Below are 25,236 nucleotides of genomic sequence, written 5' to 3' on the forward strand. Positions count from 1 at the left end.
CTCCCAGGGATCAAATTAGCTCATTCGTGATCTCGGTCACCAAGTCTCGTCTAGTCCGGCGATACTTTCCTGCCAGCTGGCCAACGTATCGTTCCAATTTAGTAGGCTATACTAAAATACTATTGCTGTGCTACTAGTTGGGTTTGTTTGTAAATGTTTGCATGCTGCTGTCATTTAGCTACAGTATGTCGGAAATGCTGTATGTGTACCACTACTTTTATCTGTTTATGTTGAAGTGTTTAGATGGTTTATGTCAGTGGTTCACAAACTTAGGGTCGCGACCTTATGTGGGGTCACATGGAATTCAAATAGGGTCGCCTGAAATATTTTGTTTTTATTTGTTTTACACCACACACAATTTAATACTACCGAAGATGATTATGGTAACCCTAACCCTTTAGTTTTTTAGTTCCGAGTTTAAGTGATAATCTCTAGGATTTCAGCTTTCTCTTGGGTGACACCTATTGCGATGAGTGGTAATTGCAGGTGACATCCAAACAGTGTTGCATTATGTGACATTAATGTCACTATATACTGCAAAGGCTTCCATCCATGGACCATAGCCTTAATCAACATTGTGAGTGACTCTTATTTATTTTTTAGATGAACATCTTTGAGATTATAACTTTAAATCAGGATTCTGAGAATAAAGTCAGAATTCTGAGAATAAAGTCAGAATTTTGAGATTAAAGTCAGAATTCTCAGATTAAAGTCAGAATTCTGTGGGGGAAAAGAAGCATACATGTGACATCACTTGTCACTGATGATATTATTGATGGTGTACCGGAATTTGAATTCCCCAGTCCCCAGATTTTTGAGACGTCAAATTAGGGTCACAAGTAGGGATGTCCGATATTATCGGCCTACTGATATTATCGGCCGATATTAGCATTAAAAAATCGATATCGGAAAATATCGGTATCGGTTTTCATACCGATTTTTTTTTTTTTTTTTAATACAGGGGGAGTCTCACTGAGAGCAATACTCTCTTTTTCAGGAGTGCCCTGTTCACATTCACACACACATTCATACCTGGAAGCTGACCAGTACAACCACAGTCTGATCTGTTGGCCACTGAGCAGCTCCACTGGAGCGGTTGGGGTTAAGGGCCTTGCTCAAGGGCACCTCAGTGGTGGTAATGAGGGAGGGGCAAGCGCTGCCTTTTCACTTTCCCCACCCAGATTTATCCTGCCGGTCCCGGGGATTGAACCGACGACCTTCTGGTCACAAGCTCGCTTCTCTAACACTTACAACTTTAACACAACATGCATATTATATATTAAACTCTTCAGCTACATTAAGCTACATTATGTAACTTGTTACGTGAAATTTTGGTGGAAAAAAAGCCCGCTTATATCGGTATCAGTTGATATCGGTTGATATCGGTATCGGAAATTAAGAGTTGGACATTATCGGATATCGGATATCGGTAAAAAAAGCCAATATCGAACATCCCTAGTCACAAGCCAAAAAAGGTTGGGAACCCCTGGTTTGTGTACTGTTGCCCTTTTAAACATTTAACCTGATTTCTTTTTTCAGCCCCCCTCCCTCCTTTCAAGAGGCTTTGTCTCTTGCCAGGCCGTCATTGTAAATAAGAATTTGTTCGTAATTGATTTGTCTGGTTAAATAAATATAAATATATATATATATATATATATATAGGTCAGAACCCTCCAGGAGGAGGGTGAACAAGGTATGCGGTCAGCTCTAGGCTTGGCTCAGGGAAGAAGACGCCCCTGCCTTGCATAGTCCCGTGGGCTGCGCCATTTAAACAACCAGGCAATTCTCATGATTGGGCATGGGACACAAGCTCAGGCTTGATCACCCTGTAGCTGGCCACCTTGGGAGTGTGGGGTGTCTAGTGTTGAAAGGCCGAAAAACACCCCATGATTCAAAGGTACACTACTGATGATGTGTCCCGAAATCGAAATGTACATCCTTCCCATGTCTGAGATACAGCTCACATGCCACTCTCAACATCAAGGCAAACATCATGTGTGTACCATCCATTGGCACAACGGACAGTATAACATCACGTCCCGTGTTTCATGATTATATATATATATTCTTGAAATGTCATGGAAAAGTTTTTAAATTGTATCCAGGGGAATGTGTGGGAACCCTGTCAGTATGTGTCTGTTATGTTCACATTGATATAATAATCTGACTTGTACTTGTGTACGTTACTGTATGTGTGTGCCATAGCTGGGAGGATTCCTACATTGGAGGATTCAGTGTCTTTGAGATTTAAAGACCACATCCTGGTAACAGTGGGGCCTAGCCAGGAAAGAACGGTACGTTGCGTAATGTCGTGTTCCATTTGCACTGGGAACTAGGAATATCCCTGTTGAGTGACGTCACACCCGAGTTGACCGCATTACATTAAAACAGTCGGAAAACCAGCCAGGGTTAGCTCTAGCCATTGTTATCAATAACAGTGGATAACAATACAACGCGGTATTTTGCGCATATACAAACACTGTAGCAACATATCCACAGATAGAAGTTAGATGGTACTGTGTGACTGATTCAATGAGACACAATTAAGACGGAATGCTATTAAACAGTATTTACTACAACTTTCACTACTGTTGAAGCACGGAGCTGCCATGTTGGATTTCGAGGTCAGGGTTGGTGAGGTTCCCCAAACTTTCGAAGTAGGAAATCCCAGTTTAGGTGATGTCACAGGGGCGTTCGTTCCTGACCTGTTGAAGTGGGAAATTCCTAGTAGTTCCCAGTGCAAATGGAACGCGGAATAAATGCATAACCTCCAACACAGACTGGCCAACCTCCTACCTCACTGACAGACAGTTCATCTCCCTCTCCGGTCACACCTCCACCCTCTCCTCTGTCACGCAGGGGGTCCCCCAAGGCTCAGCCCTCGGCCCTCTGCCCTTCATCTGTTACATACTCCCCCTCAGTCATATAATCCGCAAATTCAACCTGGACTTCCACTGTTACGCCGACGACACCCAGATCGACAGCCGCACAAAATCCATCCAGAACTCACCCCTCAGCCACATCGAAACCTGCATCTCCGCAATAAAAACCTGGCTGACCCATAACTTCCTCAAACTCAACAGTGACAAAACCGAACTTCTTCTTATCGGCACCAAATCTACACTCAGCAAAACCGGACCCATCTCACTCACCATTGACGACACAACCATCACCCCCCCCCCCCCCCCCCCCCCCCCGGCTCGCAACCTTGGTTTCATCCTGAACCTCACCCTCTCATTTGATCCCCATGTCAGCTCCATCATCAAGACTTCATAGTTTCACCTCCGCAATATTGCTAAAATCAGACACTGTCTCTCCCCCCCTGCTGCTGAATCCCTCATCCATGCCTTCATCTCCTCCCGTCTGGACTACTGCAACTCCCTCCTCACCGGCATCACCTCCCGCTCCCTCATTAGACTCCAGATGGTTCCGAATTCAGCCGCACGCCAGCTCACAAACACCCGGTCCCGCGATCACATCACTCCTGTTCACCCCATCAAAGAACGCATTAACTTCAAACTACTGCTAACTCCTCACCTTCAAAGCCCTCCATAGCCTGGCCCCCCCTTATCTGACTGACCTCCTTCTCCCCCATCACCCTAACCGTTACCTCCGATCCTCATCTACTGTTCCCCTCACCGTTCCACCATCCAAACTGAAAAGCTTTGTCTCTGAGCATTCTCGAGAGCTGCACCCCGACTCTGGAATTCCCTCCCCCAGCCTATCAGAGACTCACCTTCACTCCCCACTTTTAAATCCCGACTCAAAACCTACCTGTTCTCCCAAGCTTACAACCTCCCCTACCCTTAACCACCTCTTCCCACCTTGCCTCCTCCCCTTTTCCAGTTCCCTCTCTTCTGTCTGTCTCGCCCCTGTTCCTCCCACACTCTCCCTCCCTCCCCTCTGTTTCCACACATCCCTGATCCATGTCTTAACTGTTACTTGTATCTGTTGCCTGTTGTGATCTTGTTTTCTATGTACTCATACTGTGTCAGCAGCATTGAAAAGCGCTTTATAAATAAAATTAATTCTTATTATAATAAGCACACAGAGCTCTGCTAGCAAGAGTCAAAGGCATGTTATATCAAGGGGAATCAAGTGCAGAGGAAAGAGAGGATATGAGAATGGTGGAAGCTTCCTCCGTGGAGAGGAGGGAAAACTCAGCAGAGGGAAGTTGGGAGAGGGCAGCAGAGGAAAGGGATGTAGGTGTCCTAAGGTTGCGTCTGGTAGATATAGTGTGAGTGGGTGATGGGGAGGCTGATAGGGAGGGAAAAGGAAATAAAATGGTGATCAGAGGGGAGTGACCGCAAGATTAGATGTGCAGCAGGAACGGGTGAAAACCAAATCAAGTAAATTGCCAGCTTTACGAGTGGGGGGTGATGCAGAGTGGGGGGTGATGCAGAGTGGGGGGTGATGCAGAGTGGGGGGTGATGCAGAGTGGGGGGTGATGCAGAGTGGGGGGTGATGCAGAGTGGGGGGGTGATGCAGAGTGGGGGGTGATGCAGAGTGGGGGGTGATGCAGAGTGGGGGGTGATGCAGAGTGGGGGGTGATGCAGAGTGGGGGGGTGATGCAGAGTGGGGGGTGATGCAGAGTGGGGGGTGATGCAGAGTGGGGGGTGATGCAGAGTGGGGGGTGATGCAGAGTGGGGGGTGATGCAGAGTGGGGGGGTGATGCAGAGTGGGGGGTGGTGCAGAGTGGGGGGTGATGCAGAGTGGGGGGTGATGCAGAGCGGGGGGTGATGCAGAGCGGGGGGTGATGCAGAGTGGGGGGTGATGCAGAGCGGGGGGTGATGCAGAGCGGGGGGTGATGCAGAGTGGGGGGTGATGCAGAGTGGGGGGTGATGCAGAGTGGGAAGAGTGAGAGGAGGGTGTCCATTTCATCCAAGAAAACACCAAGTGGAGCAGGTGGGCGGTAAATGACAACAATGAAGAATTTGATAGGAAATGATATAACTGCATGAGACTCAAATGAAGATATGGAGAGGTGAGTGAGAGGAGTGACTGTGTAGGTCCAGGTGGGAGAGATGAGTAGTCCTGTGCAGCCCCCCCGGCCTGAGGCTCGGGGGGGTATGTGAAAATGAGTGGGCAGTAGAGAGTGCAGCGGGAGTAGCAGTGTTTTCAGGTATGATCCAGGTTTCAGTAAGGGCAAGAAAATGGAGTGATTGAGTGAGAGCATGGGATGAAGTTATGTGTTTTATTTACTGCTGACTGGCAATTCCAGAGTCCACCCAAAATGGTGAGATTAGTACAAGGTGGAGGGGGTGTGATAGTTGGGAGAGGTTTGATGATTAGAAGACTGTTTTTATTCATTTGCTTACTGATTTGAAGGGGGTTATTGCAGTTGGAAATGAAGGGGAAAGGGATATAAGTAGAGGCAGCAGGTCTGGCAGAAGAGAAAGTGGAGATGTGAACAGAGATATGATTTGGGATTTCTACAGAGACAAGGACAGGTAACAGAACAGGGGTTGTGACAGGAATTGAAACAGAGGGCGGAGGCCTATTAGTCTTGAGAGTTTAATTTAATGTCCTATAAATGTCCTGCTGCCAAAATCAAGACACTGTATTCAGTTCATTTGCATGCTCAGCTGTCTGGCCCAGACTGAGCAATCATTCATTTACATTGCAAAACATCTACAGCAGATGTCTACTCAATTCTAATTTGGCGTTATTTGATGTCTTCTTACTGTGTGTGTGTTTCTAGGATGAGGCCACAGAGTTGGTCGTCTTTGTCTTACATTCTTTGAAGAACCAAAGGCAGAGCCACATGATGGGTGAAAGTGGTGATGATGATGATGATGAAGAGGAGGATGGGGACATGTGTCAGGTAAGCTTAGCTGGTGAAAGAGCCACAACTGATTCCTGCTTTCTTGGCTGAACATATACAGCTTTACGTCTACTGTCAGCGTGCACTTCTGCCACTCTAGGCGAATAACAATTATGCTACCCCTAATTGCAACATGCCATAACAGGCACCAACACACACAGACCAATATTCCATACACATAATGCAAATACTGCACCGCTAGTGTGCTCAAATTGTCAACAATAGGCTATCAAAATATGCATGACGCAATATGCGGGCATTTTTTACACCCGTGCATGGACTGAAGGTTTTAAGAAGTATAAAAATGCACTCTCAGCTGCTAGGACATCATATTTCTCCCAACTGGTCAACGTAAATAAAAACAATCCATGTTTTCTATTTGACACTGTTGCTAAACTTACACAGAATGCCCCTGCTAACAGCTCTTCTTTCAATGCTGATGATTTCCTGAATTTCTTTACAAATAAGATTGATTCAATTCAATCAAGAAATAAAATCGCTGGCTCATTGTGTAACATTTCGAATGTTTCAGGCGCTGCGATTGGCACCACCTGCACTCTATCACAGTTTAAAATGGTTTCCCCTGAGGCCTTTACCAGCCTGGTAACTGCTTTGAAACCTACAAGCTGTATGTTAGACCCTATACCATCTAACCTTTTCAAGGAACTGCTTCGTGTTTTAAAAAGTCCTATTCTTAACATTGTGAATACATCACTTTCTGTGGGCTCTGTCCCACTAGCTTTTAAAACTGCCGTTGTTAAACCTTTGCTTAAAAAGTGACCCGCAAATTCTGGACAACTATAGACCTATTTCCAACCTTCCTTTCATTTCAAAATTACTTGAAAAGGTTGTCGCTGATCAACTCATAGCCTACCTATCCAATAATAACCTTTTTGAGACATTTCAATCTGGCTTTCGGTCTCGTAACTCTACGGAAACTGCCTTGGCCAGAGTAGTCAATGATCTATTAATCACTGCTGATTCTGACATGTCATCCTTGCTGCTGCTCCTTGACTTAAGTGCGGCATTTGACACCGTGGACCACAGCATACTTTTAAACCGCCTGGAGAAGCACATTGGTATCAAGGGGACGGTGCTTTCATGGTTTCACTCCTATCTCTCAAATAGAACCCAACGTGTTAGTTACAACAATGCCTTGTCTGTGTTTGGCCCTATTCTCTTTTTTATCTATATGCTTTCCCTTGGTGAGATTATCTGCAAATATGGTGTCAATTTCCACTGCTATGCTGACGGTACCCAGCTCTATGTACCTGTAAAGCCGAATGATCTCTCCCAACTCCTAAATTTAGAGGCATGTCTGTTAGATATAAAAAAAAACTGGATGGGTTCAAATTTGTTGTTGTTAAATGCTTCTAAAACAGAGCTATTAGTTATTAGATCTACTAAACATGAGAAATTGTTCCCAAATTTGTGTGTAAATATTGATGGCTGTATTGTCCCTGAAAGTCCTACTGTCAAAAACCTCAGAGTGATTTTTTATTCTAATTCATCGTTCCAGTCTCATATTGCAGTTATTACCAAGACATAATTTTTTCATCTTCGTAACGTTGCCAAAATCCACCCTATTTTATCGCCCTATTTAATCCATGCATTAGTATGATTATTGTAATGTCCTTCTCTCTGGCCTCCCTAGTTGTGCTATGAGAAGTCTTCAGCTGGTACAGAATGCTGCAGCTAGAATATTGACTAAGACTAGAACATTTAATCATATCACTCCCATTCTGGCCTCGCTTCACTGGTTACCAGTGCATGCTAGAGCTGATTTTAAGGTTCTTCTTTTAACATATAAGGCCTTGCATGGCTTTGCACCACCGTATTTATCAGAGCTTTTTACACTCTACCGGCACGCCCCCTTCGCTCTCTCCATGCTGGTCTTCTAGCCATTCCCAACAAGAATACGGTTGGTTCCAGAGCTTTTGCCTACCATGCCCCCTATCTGTGGAACAAACTTCCACTGTATGTTAGGGAATCAAGGTCAGTTGATATTTTTTAATCAAGACTGAAAACTCACCTTTTTTCACTGCACTATGGCCTTCCCTAGAACTACGGTTGGGTTTGTCACATTTTAAAACACGATTTTATTTTGGATGTTTTTTGTGGCTATTTTATTTGTTTTTTTATTTTTATTATTTGTATTCGAACACCCCTTTTAACATGTTTTTAATGTGGCTCTCAATTGTGTTTGTTTTGTTTGTAAACATCCTTTTAACATAAATTTTTAAACTTTGTCCTATGCTTTCTTTTCATTGTAAAGTGTTTTGGGTTATTTTGCACTTTAAATAAAAATGTATTGATTTTGCAGATCCCTCCAACATTATACAAACTAGAAATATTGCGCGCTTCGCACACTCATTTCGTGAGAGCTAGGGACGGGATGCTTGCAGCGTGCTGCATGTGGAGTGCGACCGACACATTCCTCAACAATGGACTACTACCACTGCTGCCAAATGTGCAGCAACCATTCAAAAATAGAGTTTTTGAATAGTTGGCCCACATTTAGCCATCTTACCAATGTGCCGCTCTAGGCAATTGCCAGGTTGCCTATATGGACGTGCCGGCCCTGGCCACTGTTTACTACTACTTGCTGTGTAGCTGTGTTCATGAACTAACTACACACTGTTGTCAAATCATTTTGTCCCCCCACCCTAGGGTCTGCGTTTCCCCCTGTCCCACCTCCAGGCCCTCCGGCAGCTCCAGCAGGCAGATCAACTGGCTGTGTCCCAGCTGCAGCTGCTGTCGCATGCAGACAAACTCAACTTGGTCCTGGCCCTCTGGACTGAGAGCTTGCTGGAAGTGTGCTAGCACACTATAACGTCAAAACACACGTTCACACCATACATGGAAAAGGGATGCAAACTCATGGATAGTGTAGAAGGTGACCGAAACCAGGGCAGACATAAACCACTCAGAAAACATTCACTTAAGTGTCCTATTTTGGGATGAAGAAGCATTTGCATCCCTGATGGAATCTCCTCTTCAGTGAAGCTGGCCTTACACCTTACTGAAGATCCAGCACAACATTGTTATTTTGACATGTTTAATTTGTTCTAGAAAGTCAATGACATCGCTAGAAAGATTTGTGTCTCACAAATAAACATAATTCTGCAGTTAAAAAAAAAAGAGTACAAGTCATCACTGGTGGAAAGGTGTGGTTATAATCTAAAGGGGGGGTTATATTTTAGGGTTACATTGTCATTAGAGAGCTGACAACCAAACTCAATAGATCTGTGGGTCAATATTACAGAAAATGAGCACATCACAATTTGTTTTTACCTGTCATATTTATTTCATTTTTCTGTAACCCTGCAATTCATGTCTGCCATTTTTGTTTCCTGTAATTGGGCTTCATTCTTTGGTAAAGCCCCCTTTTCACACTGTTGTACAGAAATTAAGTTGGCTGTTTTTGAGGCCCAGCACAATAAGTCCCCCCCACAAATGATGTAGGCCTGCACCCCTTGGATGGACAGACCGAGGACAATCATGCATAGTCTCTTCGATTTTATGCTGGGGACAACTAACAGCAAAGTAGATGTATTTACACAAGCGCTTTCATTGTTTTATTAAAAGAAAAAGAAAAGATTCCTTGTTCAAGCCTCAGGTAAAAAGGTCAGTCAATGTGACAGTGAAAATGTATTTTACAAATAAAACAATCGGTTCAAATATTAACAAACCATTAGTGAGACAAAGGTGTTTGAGTAGGGTTGCCCGTGCTGCACAGTTTGAAAGAACATCATACAGTGTTCAAATATAAAACCCACCAACAGCCCCATTCCCACAATGTCTTACATCTATCAAAATCTGAGGTCACTTGAGGATGCCTAAAAATTGTTGCTTGCAACTAATGTATATCCAACAATAAAGGCATGGGCAATGTTTTGTTTTGACACCTTAAGAAAAAATGGCAACACTATTCGAAGGAGTGTGCATACCCCGTTCAAGCCAACTCGGAACAGAGGAAAAAATGTGCTCCAACCTGATAAAAAGGGTTGTCGAGGTCGGAAATTCAGGTATCATTTCAGACCTCCAGTTTGTCCAAGTTGACGACATCAAAGTGTTTGTTGACCTAATTTTAGATGTAATTATGCAATGTGTTTATATCTTAGTTAGAATTGGCTAAGTGGGCGGGCGGCGGCTGTGTGTCACGATTGTGATGTCATCAGTGATGTCCTGAGCAATTGTGATGTCATCAGTGATGTCACTTGAGCAGCAGTATGTTGAATTCAACAGTTATTTTACCAATGGAATTAGCTCGCTGTGTATATTTTTATAACTCAAGTAAAAAAAAAGCGTGAACAACTATTCCGGAGGTCGGAAAATCTGAATTCCAAGTTCTGTGTTGCGAGTTGTCTTGAATGCAGTATAAGACTGACTTGACACTGTCATAACCATGACATGACACCTGTCATGAACATGCAGGCTTTAGTGGCCAGGCCAGCAAAGCGGCAGGGCCACTTATTGTATTTGCCAATATTATTATTCTTCTCCCGGTGAAGTTGGACTTCCCATGCATGAAAATAAACCAAACTTTGCACAAAGGTCCAGTCCCATGCCAAACTTTGTTGATGCGAATTTGATGCCAATAGTCCTGATGGTGGCGCTACAGCGACCATCTAAAGTTTCAAACTTTGAAAATTCATAACAAATCAGGCATACGTGCTACGGCTTTGCAACTTTCACCAAAATGTGGGCCCAAGTGAGCAGAAACTTTTGTACACTGCAACCTATGGCCAATTATGAAGTCCAAAGACTGCAAAACTAATTAAACCCTACGCCTCCCACATTTTTTCTTCAAACGACACCAAACTTCAGCATCTGCATCGTTAGACTGTCCTCCACAAACTTTGACAGATTTTTTGTTTGATCCAAAATTGACCCCACAGTGCATCAAAATGTTTTACTGTAAACAACTACTGCAAATTCTCGCTAAATAAACCTCGAAACGTAAAAAAAAAAAAAAAGTTGTAATCTCATAACTTTATCTCAAAAACTGAATTTTTGACAATTTGAATTCTGCCCTCATGTATAGCCTTAAGAGCATCAATGCCTTCACCATCCTCGGGGAATGGTGGGACATGCCCTCGCCATCCTGGGAAAACACACACTTATGTCATAAGTGATGTAATCAGTGATGTCACTTGAGCAATTGTGCATTGTGACATCACCAATGATGTCATCAGTGTTGTGACATCACTGATGATGTCATCAGTGCCCAGTGCTCAATTTTCCACTGTTATAAGACGAGTTGACGTCTTCTATGCAGTGTGTTTATGTGTTAACGTGATTAGTGAATAGCCGAAACGGACGCGGAAAAGAAGAAAAAAGAAGTGAGGAGGCAGGAGAGGCGCGCTGTACAGGAAGCTGGGAAAAACGGTAAGGCTCTCCCAGAGTCTATTTTTAAAATAAAAATTACTCTGGGTTCCCAGATTGCAATGACAATGACATAATTTACCGAATGACACTTAATGACAACAGTCATAAACATTTATAAAGCCTGCTTCATGTTCATTGCAGGTGTCATGTTTATGATAGTGTTGTCAGTCTTATGCACAGCACACCCCTTCAAATAAAGTGTTACCGAAAAACTAATTACTTGAGGGCTACTCTGACTTCTCACCATGGGACACAGTAAGTGGACCTTAATTGTGTGCACTTCACTAAGGGTCTTCATTTACAGCTGACTGGTCCATCAGAGGGAGCTCCAGCTTCTCACATTCTGTCAGCTTCAGGGATAAGTGCTGGGCCATCTCATTAGGATCAGTGTACTGGGCAGCAGGGACATTCTGAAGGAGAAGAGTTGAAACCGTGTTAACACAGTGTTTCCCATACATAAAGGAATTTGTGGCGGGCCGCCACAAAAGGATTTTGACCGCCACAAAAAAAAAAAAAAAAACTTTTTACAGTGCACCTGAACGCAACATGCAAGATACCCGCTGAATAAGTGTCCAATAAATGTTCATGTCATTCTGGCCAATACTTCTGTTATAGCATTTCAGTCTGGAATATGGAATATCTTTCAATAATCTATGATTTAGCTGCTAAATTGTCAAATACCGCCATCTGCTCGCTACCCAGGCACTTATGTATGTACTTAACCTAACTAACTTAACTAACTATCCGGTGTGCACACAACATTGTCAGCCTAAACTCCGGCTGACACCCCAAAAACCTACAATCCACTACAGAAAAATGTATATTGTTTGTTTATTAACTGGCCCCTCGCCTTCTATCATTTCACGAAAGGAGTATCCCTGACCTATCCACCTTATTTTTGAATGCCCCACTGTAAAAAAAGAATTGTGGGTACAAGGTCCGGTTTAACGTGACTCATTGTTGCCGCTTGCCATTTCCTTTGTTATACTCTGGCTGCAGACCCGAATTATAAACCGGAAGCTGGAGTCCGTTATAAAAGTTATAAATATAGTCACGTTATAAACAACTAACCAACGCTGGAGGTCCGTATGGAAACTCGAAATGTGTGTTACTCGAAATGGTTAAAAGTTAAATCAATTTGGTGGCGTTTTACTGCCATGTAACATAGCTAGCTAGCCGCTAACATTAGCCACCACAGTTAGTAGCCGACTACCCACAATGCATTACGTTATCCCAGCACTGTAAAAGGGTAAAATCCTCAGACGTTTTTTTTGTCGGGGGCTGGGGGGTTATCTAAATTGGTTACACCGGAAATAGAACCCATCGTTAACGTAAGGCAAAATGGCCGCCAAAAATAAGGTGGATAGGGAGAAATTTAGTTTGTCATTGTAAACCCACAGCACAGTAATGATGACATGTTCTTCATAGATCTAGCCTTTTAATTTAGCTCTTAAGCTTTCTCAAAGTACACCAAATTCATGCATTTTACTTTAAAATGTTTAAAAAAAAATCTCGCGGGGGCACCCCCTAGGGGGTTTGCGGTCCCCCACCACAAATACCCAAAATCCTGTGGGAAACACTGTAACATGATGAAGATCAAAACATCCCACTAGAGACCATTACTTGAAAGAAATGTGCAAAGCGGGCAAGTAATGCTCTAGTCTAGTCTATATGTCCCACTAGCTCCGCCCTCTGGGGCTGATCTGTCTAGTCTAACCAAACCTAGCTTGGGGATTGACGCCCTGTATAAAGCAGGGCAGATCACTACCAACGTAACACACCTTCACTGACACAGACGATTACGTACTCACGGCTAGGGAATGGCCTCGTCGCCAGCATGCCGCTAACTACATATACATTGGTCTGTCTCTGCTGCCTGCTAACTACATCTAGTCTGTCTCTGCAGCCTGCTCTGTCAGGAGCGGAGCTAACTACATCTAGTCTGTCTGTCTCTGCAGCCTGCTCTGTCAGGAGCGGAGCTAATTACAACTACATCTAGTCTGTCTGTCTCTGCAGCCTGCTCTGTCAGGAGCGGAGCTAACTACATCTAGTCTGTCTCTGCAGCCTGCTCTGTCAGGAGCGGAGTTAACTACATCTAGTCTGTCTGTCAGGAGCGGAGCTAACTACATCTAGTCTGTCTCTGCAGCCTGCTCTGTCAGGAGCGGAGCTACCTACATCTAGTCTGTCTCTGCAGCCTGCTCTGTCAGGAGCGGAGCTGACTACATCTAGTCTGTCTGTCTCTGCAGCCTGCTCTGTCGGGGGCCAGCACGTTGCTAACTACATCTAGTCGGTCTCTGCAACCTGCTAACTACATCTAGTCTGTCTCTGCAGCCTGCTATCTACATCTACATCTAGTCTGTCTCTGCAGCCTGCTAACTAACTACATCTCTAGTCTGTCTGTCTCTGCAGTCTGCTAACTACATCTAGTCTGTCTCTGCAGTCTGCTAACTACATCTAGTCTGTCTCTGCAGCCTGCTAACTACATCTAGTCTGTCTCTGCAGCCTGCTAACTACATCTACATCTAGTCTGTCTCTGCAGCCTGCTAACTACATTTAGTCTGTCTCTGCAGCCTGCTATCTACATCTAGTCTGTCTCTCTCTGCAGCCTGCTAACTACATCTAGTCTGTCTGTCTCTGCAGCCTGCAAACGACATCTAGTCTGTCTCTGCAGCCTGCTAACGACATCTAGTCTGTCTCTGCAGCCTGCTAACTACATCTAGTCTGTCTCTGCAGCCTGCTAACTACATCTAGTCTCTCTCTGCAGCCTGCTCGGTTGGGGGTGGAGTTGCTGGGCTGATCTCCTCACTCACACACACTAGGGCTGTACTCGAATATTTGGACATTCAAATATTCCTTCGTAATGCTGAAATTCAAATTTAAAAACTAGAATGACCGCACCGCAGATATATGCCTCCCCCAACAAGTGAGCAGTCGACATCCATGTCTGTCCAGACTTTGACGTTTGAGCCAAATGTGACGAAATTCCATCAAGGCATTCCTGAGATATCGCGTTAATGAGCTTGAAAATGGCGTCCGTGAGGTCACAGTGACCTTGACCTTTCTTTGACCACCAAAATCTATTCAGTTCATCCTTGAGTCCACGTGGACGTTTGAGCCAAATGTGAAGAAATTCCGTTCAGGCATTCCTGAGATATCGCGTTAACGAGCTTGAAAATGGCGTTTGTGACGTCACAGTGACCATGAACTTTGACCCCCAAAATCTAATCAGTTCATCCTTGATGCCAAATCAAGAAGACATGAAACAGAGCTCACTTTTAAGCTTTTTCGACAAAGGCAAGAAACCTCGCATTGAGGAGGAAGAAGATGCCCTCCCCCTTAACAAGTGCGGCTTGTAGTGCACCCGTTCCCGCACCTGTATTGGTGGTGGACAATGGAGAGACAGACGATGATGAAGATGATGCAGCCGAAACGACGACGTGCAGCAGCAGAGCCAGAGGACACTAACGCTACAGATCTCTCTGCAGTAGACGAACCTGCATGCCAACCAAACTTGCGTTCTTTCCCGACTAGAACACTCTTTGGAAAAAGTTGGTGTTTTTCAGCTAAATGGTACAACAGATACAGTTTGCTAGAGTACAGCATTAAAGTTGATGCTGTATTTTGCCAGCCTTGCTGCCATTTCAGCACTGATGTGAAGGAGGGAAGATTTAACAAAGCAGGACTGAGAGACTGGGGGCATATTAACACAGGTTTCATTCTATCTGTTTCACTGTTTGTTTTTGTAGAAGTGAATTAAGAGAGAGAAATGACTCAGCACTGCCACCACAGCACCACTTCTGTGTCACTGCCCCTCCCTGCACTGCAGCGGCAGACTTTTTTGAGATACCAAAGTGGTTTTACATGTTGCCAAAAAATACAATTTAATTGACTGCTTCTACCTGCTAATAATGAGTGCGAAAAGGAGCAAACATTGATGGTTATGATCATATGGTCCTATCTTAATATTCCTCTAAATCTGGCTTGAAAAGGCCCACATTATTATGGTGGCCGCTTTCAGCGGCTACCAAATGGTTCACCCCCTGGCGCACCCTGTGCCAGCTCCGATCATTTCATCCTGCCCCAAATCAAATGTAATGCCTCCCTTCCTACAATTCCAGAATTTTAAAGACATGTTTAGACCTTGAAAATCAATGACTAAATTCAAGACCGTTTAAAGACTTTAATGATCTGTGCTGGGGACCCTGGACGTATCAGGCCCAGAGGGCTCCGCCAGTGGCCATATAATTCTGGTAAGACATAACCTATGTTATGGTACAGATAACAAGTCACTTTGCTCAAGCTTTGTGTGTCCAATTACATAAACAAGTACTCTTGGATGCTGCTAGTAAACTCTTTTCACCAACTTCACCACTAATAGCAAACTGCTTGGCATAGTGCCAACAAAGAGCGACCATACCTTGTCTACCTTGTTAGGGTAGGCCTACCATCTGCAAACTGAGTGAAACATCTCTGGTATGTGGGGATCAGATGGTGAACTTGGAACCACTTGACAATCTACAATTGGGTCAAGACTACTGGAATAAAGAGGGAGACTTAAGCCCACCTTCCACTTCTGAGGTTCACTATCATTCTTAAAACTGTTTACATGTAAACATTTGTTTCATTTCATTTCAGTGAACCTGTGATCATTTGACTACAGTAGGCTATACCACATTAATCACAAGTGGCATACAACCCAACATCTACACACACACACACACACACACACACACACGTGTACTGTATGTGTTTGAAGGGCCCTAAACTTGCATAGTATACCTTTAATGTTAAACAGCTGTTCCCATCTCCAGTAACAACAGTAACAGTAATTCCATAGTCGATTGTGTGAAGTACTATGACAGTCCTTGATACAGCAGCACTGACCTACATGGTGATATTTTTCTGAGTTAAGAAACGGAACCCAACAGGCAACATCTGACACAGCACAGGATTTCTCGTTATCCATGTGGATAACGACCTCTAGTCTATGGGAAGCTCTGCAAAAATGACATAATTCACAGATGACATCATTGAGTGCTCGAGTGACATCACCAATTCTACATGTTATGAAGACACTGATTATGCTGGCTAGGCACCCTGAGGGAGAGATGCAGTGAAGGTGAGTAGATATTTCGGTAAATCAGTGGAGAAGATTCAGTGTGAAGATGTTGTGTCTGCTGGGAGCGGCACTTTTGACTGGAGCGGTGGGCTTTCTACCTTCCGGGTCTGGCGGCCGTCAGCTTCTGTGAGCCTGGAAAAGACCAATTACCAGACTGAAAGTCTACCATCCAATGTTTGTGAACAGGCTGGATTCAGTGGAGTCGGTCCTGCCTTATGAATACACTGCGTATGACTTTTGCTCAGACAAAACTGAGAAACGGCTGCCCGAATCTGGGTCAGGTCCTGTTTGGAGAGAGGATCAAACCCTCACCCTACGAGTTTAAGAAACCGGAGGTGTGTAAGACGGTGAGTACCAGCCTGGTACTCACCGTCTTACCAGGGCCTACAACACCAACAACCTACCAGACAAAGTCAGACTGGACCTTCTCAAGAAAGGCATGCTGCTCAACTATCAGCATCACTGGACTTTGGACAACATGCCAGTCACCTGGTGCTATGATGATGAGGAATGACAGAAGTTCTGTAAGACGACCCAAACACGCCTGTGTAGTTAATGCTGGCCTTAAAGGAGAATTTCGTTTTTTTTTTACCTGGACCCATCTCCTGGCAATAATTATGATTTGGCCACTCACCCAGCGATGTCCGCGGCGTTTCTGGCCGTCCTAGCGTTGTTTTGAGATCAATAGCGTCCAAGTCAGTTGTAAAATGGAGCTGATTTGGGGCCAAGTGTGAGCCTGTCTTTCCTGCATCTAAATAGCTATTTTTATTCCCGTTTTCGCCACATATCGTCATAATCTGATCCCTCAAGAACCACCAGAGTGATATTTCGCCAAAGGCTGTTTCCTGGAGTCTCCCAGGGATCAAATTGCCTCAAACGTGATCTCGGTCACCAAGTCTCGTCAAGTCCCGCGATACTTTCCTGCCGACTGGCCAACTACAGGTAGGACGCTTTGCGGTGGTGGTTTTAGCGTAACCTATGTGGGGTTTGCCAGGAGATGGGTCCAGGTTAAAAAAAAACGAAATTCTCCTTTAATGAAAAGGACACCTTAGTGGACATCACCATCCACTACTACATTGAGAACGAACAACTTGGAGCACGATTGGTTGCTGCCAAGATGGAACCTAAGAGCTATAAACACACCAATGTAGCTCATCCAGATTGTTCCGGGGCTCTGATGGTCCTCAACAACACAATGGAGAGTTGAAGATATCAGACACCTACTCCGTCAGCTTTGTGGAGGATAAGAATATTAACTGGGCGTCTCTGTGGGAGTCCATGCCTCACGCCAACATCCAGTGGTTGATTATAATGAGCTCATTTTGTGTTTGTGTTCTTCCTGTCTGGTATTGTGGCCATGATCATGCTGAGGACTCTGCGTAAAGACATAGCAAGATACAACCAGATGGACTCTGTGGAGTTTGTGTGGAAGTTGATCCATGGAGACGTGTTCCGAGCTCCCAGGAAGGGAATGCTCCTGTCGGTTTTCCTCGGCTCAGCGACTGAGATCTTCATTATGACCTTCATCACCCTCTTCTTTGCCTGTCTTAGGTTCCTTTCCCCAGCGAACTGTGGGTCGCTGATGACCTGTGCTGTGGTTCTCTGGGTTTTGCTGCGAACTCCTGCCGGATATGTCGCCGCATGCTTCTTAGTGAAATAAACAAATAAAGGCTGCACACTGTAGCTCCCGTTTGCTTTTGTTTTATTCTTTCCAGGTGTTACGTTTCGAGCTTACGCTCTTCTTCAGACATAAAACGGGGGCACGGTGGCTCAGTCGGTAGCGCTGTCGCGTCACAGCTAGAAGGTCCTGAGTTCGATTCTCGCCTGGGACGCTGTGGACGCTGGAGTTGTGTCCCCCCCATATCTCCAGTGCCCACTGCCCAGGTGGGTTATCTCGTCGAAAGGGCCTTTCTGTGTGGAGTTCGCATGTTCTCCCCGTGCTCCCCAGGGGGTTCCTCCGTACATAACCCCCCACTAAAAACATGCAGAAGATCGTCATCAGACCAGTGACGACAACATCCGAAGTTGGTCCCCGGGCGCTGGAAAGAAAAAGCGACCACTGCTCCTGGCCTGCCCCCCGGAGGAAAGGACAAGCCAGGATGGGTCAAATTTCACCGGCCACCGTCAGCATGAGTGTGTTTGTGGCCGCATGCATGTGTTGGTGTGTGACTGTGTGACAATAAAAGACGGGCTTGTCCGTCACTAACTGTGTTTTTAAAAAACACACATATACAGACGCCATCTTATATAACCCCTCACCTGTCACATGACTCACCAGGTCATCATGTGACATCTAGTGTTAGAAACACCTACTGCGTTTACATCAAAGCAGTGCTATACAAGTATGTACAAATATAATACAAATATTTACATTCATTCAAATATAGGACAGGGCCTCAGAGCACATAATGAACCTTCTCAGGCCAGAAGGCCGTCATATCTAAAAATGGACAGATAAACCAGGATGCATCTCTATATTTAAATTAAGTTAAAACAAAAGCAAACGGGAGCTACAGTGTGCGGCCTTTATTTGTTTATTTCACTGTGTTTTCTATTAGGTCCAGCACCTGCCTTTTAAACTGGTTGGGATGTGCGTATCTTTTTTCACTGTTATTATGCCGCATGCTTCTTACAAATCATTCGGTGGACACAAGTGGAAGACCAACGTTCTGCTGACAGCCTTCCTCTCGCCTGGGGTGGTGTTTGCAGATTTCTTTATGATGAACCTGATCCTCTGGGGTGAAGGCTCTTCGGCAGCCATTCCCTTTAGTACCCTGGTAGCCATATTGGCTCTTTGGTTCTGCATATCGTGCCCCTCACCTTCATAGGTGCTTACTTTGGCTTCAAGAAAACCCGTACTGGGCACCCAGTGAGGACTAATCAGATTCCTTGTCAGATCCCGCAGCAGCGGTTCTATACAAAGCCCCTCCCTGGTATCATTATGGGAGGAATACTGCCTTTTGGATGCATATCCACTCAGCTGTTCTTCATAATCAACTCTATCTGGTCTCATCAGATGTACTACATGTTTAGCTTCCTCTTCCTCATCTTCATCATCATGGTCATCACCTGCTCTGAGGTCACCATCCTCCTCTGCTACTTCCACCTCTGTAACGAGGACTGCCATTGGCAGTTGCGTTCCTTCCTGACCAGCGGCTTCACTGCAGTGTATTTCTTGGTCTATGCCATCCGTTACTTTTTCTCCAAGCTGCAGATAACTGGACTAGCCAGCACCATACTCTACTTTGAAACACCATGATCAACATGCAGCACTCAGCAGAGAGAGGGAGGCGGAGGGGCTGGTGCTGAAACTGAAACCGTGACCAGAGCTGAGGGTTTTACCCTGTGTTGGATATATTAATTAGTAATTTACTATCTATTAACTGACTTGACTTGACTTGAATGTATGACTATTTATTTTGGTCATGGGTTTCATACACTTTCTGTAATAATCTAACGTTAAACACAAAAATCTTATCAGATGGGGGTCTGTGGTAGGGGTCCTTGACATGAGCAAGCTTGAGAACCACTGCGCTCTAGGAGAGCTACGGGTCTTTGTGCCGTCAACAGGCTCTGTCATAGCTCACCTTCAGTTCTGCAATTTTGCTTTCCCTGGTGCTGAACTCTCGTAGCATGTAGTTCTTTCCAGCCTGCAATGCAAAACAGCATTATGGCTTAGTGTTATTCATTATACAACAGGCAGTGTGTAGGTGGATGTCTGTTCCTAACTGCTCATTGTAAGACTGTTCAACCTTCACGCTCACGCACATCCTAACCCCTGGCTATTCATGGGTTGTAGTCATGGAATGTTTTTTCTTGTGGCTGCCATCTTGAGGCCCAGTTTGATGCCCTCTATTTGTTGCTGGAAATACAGTGGGACACATTAAAGAGATACTCAACACTTGTTCCACTTTTTTCTGCTGAAAATCAATATACAGTATATTGGAAATTAGCTGTGTTCTTGATGAATCCAGGTCAAAGTCCTGACATTTACTGTAAAACTGAGTAATTCCTCATCTCTTCTCACATACCTATGCAGTCCCATACAATCCAAAAAGGCAAAAAGGCCAGCTGTAGACTCACATGTCCCTCTCTTTCTATTGGCAGAGCTCTTGATCAGTGACATAGCTTGATCAGTGATGTCACCAAACCCAGCCCGCCCATCTCTCGTGCCTAGGCCCCTCCCAGCCAAAGTTTATAAAAGTGCCTGCACACCATGCTGCGACTATGGAGTGTGGAGAATTGTTGAGAGAGAGAGAGATTTGTTTTAGCTTAAATGTCAGGACTTTGACCTGGATTCATCAAGAACAGCTAATTTCCAATATACTGTATATTGATTTTCAGCAGGAAAAAGTGGAAAAAGTGTTGAGTATCTCTTTAATATCTCAAAAACTATACATTGCATCGCTCATATTTTGACATTGTGAGTGAGAGCAGAAGTAGCTGGGGGGTTTGATGTATAACATGTATGTAGTGATAACGTGTGAACTGTCACAGTTTTAAGATGTGTGAATTTAGTAAAAGTACAGCCTGTAAAGTCAGCTAGAGTGAATTATGACATCAGGCACTCTAGGCCGGCTACATAGACACCATTATAAAGGTTGAAAAAAGCATAAAACTGTGATTTCTGCTGAATTAAAGTGATAAACTATGACAAGTGGTGACCTGTTTAAAGTTTGAATGGAGTTTGTACAAGTATGAAAGAGTAGTTTGAGTTCAAAGAGGGCATGGCCTCCCAAAGACAAACGCATATTAAAAAGTTGTGTGCTACGTTCGGGCCGCCAAACATTCTGTGCAACCCATGAATAGGTAGCCAACTTGCCTCATGATAGAGTCGTGTGTCATTTATCCTGATGAGCACTCCATCCACTCGTAGGAAGAAACGCAGCAACACAAAGAAACTGGTGGGCATCACCCTCTGCATCATCCACAAGGCAGAGAACAGAACAGCAAGTTACTCTACACTACTTCAGTTCACATTCATTCTCACACTGCTCATTACTCTGAAACATTTGCATGTAGCAATATATCTAGACTCAATATAATGCAAATGTGAAAATGCACAATATGCATCATGGAGCTGCTGAGACCTGCACTATACTATCAAATAAACCTAATTAAATTATGTTTATCTGATTATCAGATACAAAAATAGTGTCATAATGTCATAGTCAAGTAATTAATAATGTATCGTAATTTTTACTCATTTAAATCCTAAAATTAAAGAATATACCATAACATAGCTTTTATATTTAAATGTAACTTCATTTCTGATTTTGACAATAGTGTACCATGATGTATTCTATATATTAATACAATCATATTGTCTGCAGTATATCACACAGTATAATATTGGTAATCTCAATTGCATTGTGGTTAAGCCCTCGTTCACACCATACGCCGAAGCCATGCTCAAGCCACGCTGAAGCCAGGCAGTTTCATTTCGGCGTCCTTGTTAACAGGCGAGATCGTGCACACCAGCCCGCACGTGTGCCACGCTCAAGCCACACTGAAGCGATCGTTCAGGACTCTGTTCTATTTTCCAAGTGTGAAGCGTGGCGCTGCCAAGCATGAAGTCAATGCAAGTTGTGGGCGGGGGCAAGGCGCTGAGGAAAAGAGTGCTTCTTGTGTGACCGGTTTAGCGTGACACTCGGCTTCTGTTAAGCGCCGCTTCAGCTCTGCTTCTGTTAAGCGCCTGGTGTGAACAAAGGATAACCATCCTTCATCCCTGATTACTCAGTAAGGCAGTAGTGGTGTAAAATAAAATAAAAATTATTTTGAAAAAGAAAAATCTGAATTGCCTTCTGTAATTATTTTTTTACGTATAAGTGCACGTTCACACCATACGCCGAAGCCACGCTGAAGCCACGCAGTTTCCTTTCAGCTTCTTTGTTAACAGGTGAGTCCATTCACACCAGCCGCACGCCATGATAAAGCTACCCTGAACTGATAGTTTCAGCTTCTGTTCTATTTTCCAAGCGTGCAGCGCGCAGCAGCCGACGTGCCAGGTATGAAGTCAATGCAAGTTGTGAGGGGGGAGGGGCCGGAGGAGCAGCACCGAGACAGGTGCTGAGGAAGAGTGTTTCTGGTGTTTAGCATGAGCTCAGCTTCAGTTTGGCTTGAGCTTTGCTTCGGCGTATGGTGTGAACAAAGCGACAATCACTTGTGCCCAAACTGGGGGTGCCAAACCCCACATGCCTATGACATCATCAGTGGGGGGGAAATTGAAACAGAGAAATAAACATTACCCATTTGTTCCCTTTTATATATCTAATATAGATAGATTTCTGTGAAGATATGAATGAACACAAGATATAATTAACTCTGCTAAACAGTCTAGTCCTGCATTAGAAAAGCACAGTTGAAAGTACTAAAGAACAACAACAAAGAGCTAATAGAACAACGACCGGCCATCAGGGAGAAGAAAACACTGAATATGTATGAAATAAGTATAATAAGTATTGTTAAAAATCAATAATAGAGATATATAAAATGTATTAAATGTTCCTAAAATGATCAGGAAAACTAATCTCTGATGCAATATTCACATAATCTGTTCAATTCAAATTGCTCGTTTTACACAAATTTCCTGCAGTTATTGCGTTCACTTGGGTTAATTGTACAGTTATCAGTTGTTCTGTGCGGTTATTGTTATGCATTGAATATAATATGAAATATCCATAAAATATGTCACTTTTGTCAGGGGTCGTCTGTTTACTCAGTGATAGAATAGGAGTCCCTTAAAGCAGTGGTTCTCAAATGGGGGTCCGTGGCACTTTGTCAGGGGGTTGGCGAAAAGTTTTCAGGAAAATAAAAATATACACTTTTTTTTGGCAAAAGCTTGAATAGTTCAATGAAAATATTTGATGCTTTAAATCTAAAATGGTTCATGGATTACATTCTAATCTAACAAACCTATCAATTAAAAAATCAAGCACGTTACTGTGGAAACAATTAAGCTTAGCCCAAAATCACAAATCGGAATGAGGGGGTCCCCGGTATATTTCCTATCTTGTAAGGGGTCCTTGGCTGAAAAACATTTGAGAACCTCTGCGTTAAAGTCCCCCTCCAGTGTATTTGGTCATTTTTAAGATATTTCATAATGTTTCTGAGTCATGTCCTGACCATGTTGATTAGCCACACTGTTCGCCACATATTTTTTGACAAATCACTTAATTTTGTGCTCAAGTTAAAAAATAAAAAATAAAAATAAGCTGTTCTTAAAATGGAACGATGTCGTATGACTCAATGGAACGCTATAGTGATATGTCATGTCAATTTGATTCTGAGGACGAGCTAGCATGTTAACTCGCTCGCTAGCTGTTAGCTACGTTAGCTAAGCCCACTGCCTGCTGCAGTAACATTCGCCAGGCTCAAACGCCACTGAGTGACCAAAACGTTTGCTTTATTAACCATTTCAAGTCACACTCTTTCCAATAAGTCCATCAACTTTGAAATCCGTTAGCCGGTTGTTGGATATTTCAGCAATAATGCGGCTTGCAGCTAAGCTAACGTTACGCAGGGAATACTGTAGCACAGACAGAGTACTGAAAGCAAGAGACAGGCTCTTTTGCTTTGTCGACAATAGCGCTGTCACCATGATTTTACAGTGGAACAACGTATTGGGCTTTGGTCCTTTCTTATCAATGTAAGATCTTTGGCACAGAATCAGATGATGTGCGACTATACCGTAGTTGTTAAAACGTTTGAAATAGAACACTAACTGTTATACAGGTGAAAAAACTGGCTTGAGTGGGGCTTTAAAGAAAAAGGTTGGGAAGCATTGATTTAAGTGGTGTTTAAATCACAGTGGAAGTCAGTACTGTCCCAGAATCCTGAATCAATGAGAGGAGGCCATTTACACCTGGCACTAACATGCATTTTCTGCCATCAGATTGCAATCAGATTGTGCTTGACCTCTTGAAAGTACAGGTGTAAACGCCCCCAAGACACATTGAAGACGGATTGCAATCTGATCGGCCAAACCACCTCCGGAGGTGGTCAGGGACGCATTGTGTACAGTGTACTGTACACTGTACACAATGTGTACAATGTTGTGTTCAATGTTCAACTTGAACACGAGTGTAAATGCAATGTGTCCTCTCAATCTGGATACAGCAACGGATTGAGAGGACACCCATTTTGGAGGATCAAATTGCCATCAGATTGCAATCTGATCACCCAAAACGCATGTTAACGCCAGGTGTAAATGAAATCAGGCTAATGTGGTCAAGCACAATCTGATTGCAAACTGATGGCAGAAAACGCATGTTAATGCCAGGTGTAAATGGCTTCATAGCGAGGTTTACATGAGGGGAGCGCTTACTATTTTGACACTGATCATGGAGACACCATGATCATGCAGCTCGTCCTCAAACAGCAGCACCTCGTCAAAGAACATGATCTGTTCCCGTGCCTTCAGCTTCTCCATGTCGATACGCTCCGACGTCTCAGCCACCTTCACACAAACACACATCACAGTAAGTTAACACAAATATCCCTTCATGGAACCAACATTTGCGACGTGACATTTTGCCATACAAAAATGTGATGCTATGGATTGTGCAATTGAAAAGAAATCGTCACGATTTAAGATCTTTACGATCTATTAAATGATCAAATTACATCTCTCTTGCAAGTTTTTACTTGGCATGATCACATGAACAAAAGCAGCAACAAGAAGAATCTGGGAAACGCCCTCTGCTTCTCAATACTGTGTAGGTGCAGCACCTGACAAGATGGACTGATATTGAGGACAATCTGTCAAGTTTTAGTCATATTTCACTTAGTTTCAACATCAGTTTATTCACACTTGGTGGGTGGGTATTGCAGGACATGCAGTGTCAGATTTGGTGCAATTTGGACACGTGCATTCAATATTAATAAACACAGCAGCGGTTGA

General features: G+C 43.9%; 2 protein-coding genes and 1 pseudogene across 4 annotated transcripts in view; 2 read left to right on the forward strand and 1 right to left on the reverse strand.

Moving 5' to 3' along the window:
• riox2 (ribosomal oxygenase 2) overlaps positions 1-10,173 on the forward strand; it is a 56,126-nt gene extending 45,953 nt beyond the window's left edge. The window contains exons 9-11 of the mRNA XM_083646280.1: positions 2,206-2,294; positions 5,702-5,824; positions 8,495-10,173. Coding sequence (XP_083502406.1) covers positions 2,206-2,294; positions 5,702-5,824; positions 8,495-8,647 — 365 coding nt within the window. The 3' untranslated portion in view covers positions 8,648-10,173. The remainder of the gene's footprint in view (positions 1-2,205; positions 2,295-5,701; positions 5,825-8,494) is intronic.
• The window catches only part of tiprl (TIP41, TOR signaling pathway regulator-like), a 47,341-nt gene that overhangs the window by 4,027 nt on the left and 18,078 nt on the right, over positions 1-25,236 (reverse strand). The window contains exons 5-8 of one of the 2 annotated variants that reach the window (XM_083646292.1): positions 24,661-24,792; positions 21,157-21,252; positions 19,922-19,984; positions 10,293-11,625 (exon numbers count right to left, since the gene is read on the reverse strand). In XM_083646292.1, the coding sequence (XP_083502418.1) occupies positions 11,500-11,625; positions 19,922-19,984; positions 21,157-21,252; positions 24,661-24,792 (417 nt within the window). In that variant the 3' untranslated portion in view covers positions 10,293-11,499. Of the gene's footprint in view, positions 1-10,292; positions 11,626-19,921; positions 19,985-21,156; positions 21,253-24,660; positions 24,793-25,236 lie in introns of those variants that run through there. The other variant, XM_083646293.1, reaches the window with a different exon arrangement.
• Positions 16,381-19,593, forward strand: LOC310785164 (transmembrane 9 superfamily member 2 pseudogene; annotated as a pseudogene). Its single transcript has 3 exons — positions 16,381-16,858; positions 17,277-17,985; positions 18,968-19,593. The product of its transcript is annotated as a transmembrane 9 superfamily member 2 pseudogene (transcript).

Source organism: Poromitra crassiceps, assembly GCF_964638095.1.
Source record: "Poromitra crassiceps genome assembly, chromosome: 1".
Classification (NCBI taxonomy): Eukaryota; Metazoa; Chordata; class Actinopteri; order Beryciformes; family Melamphaidae; genus Poromitra; species Poromitra crassiceps.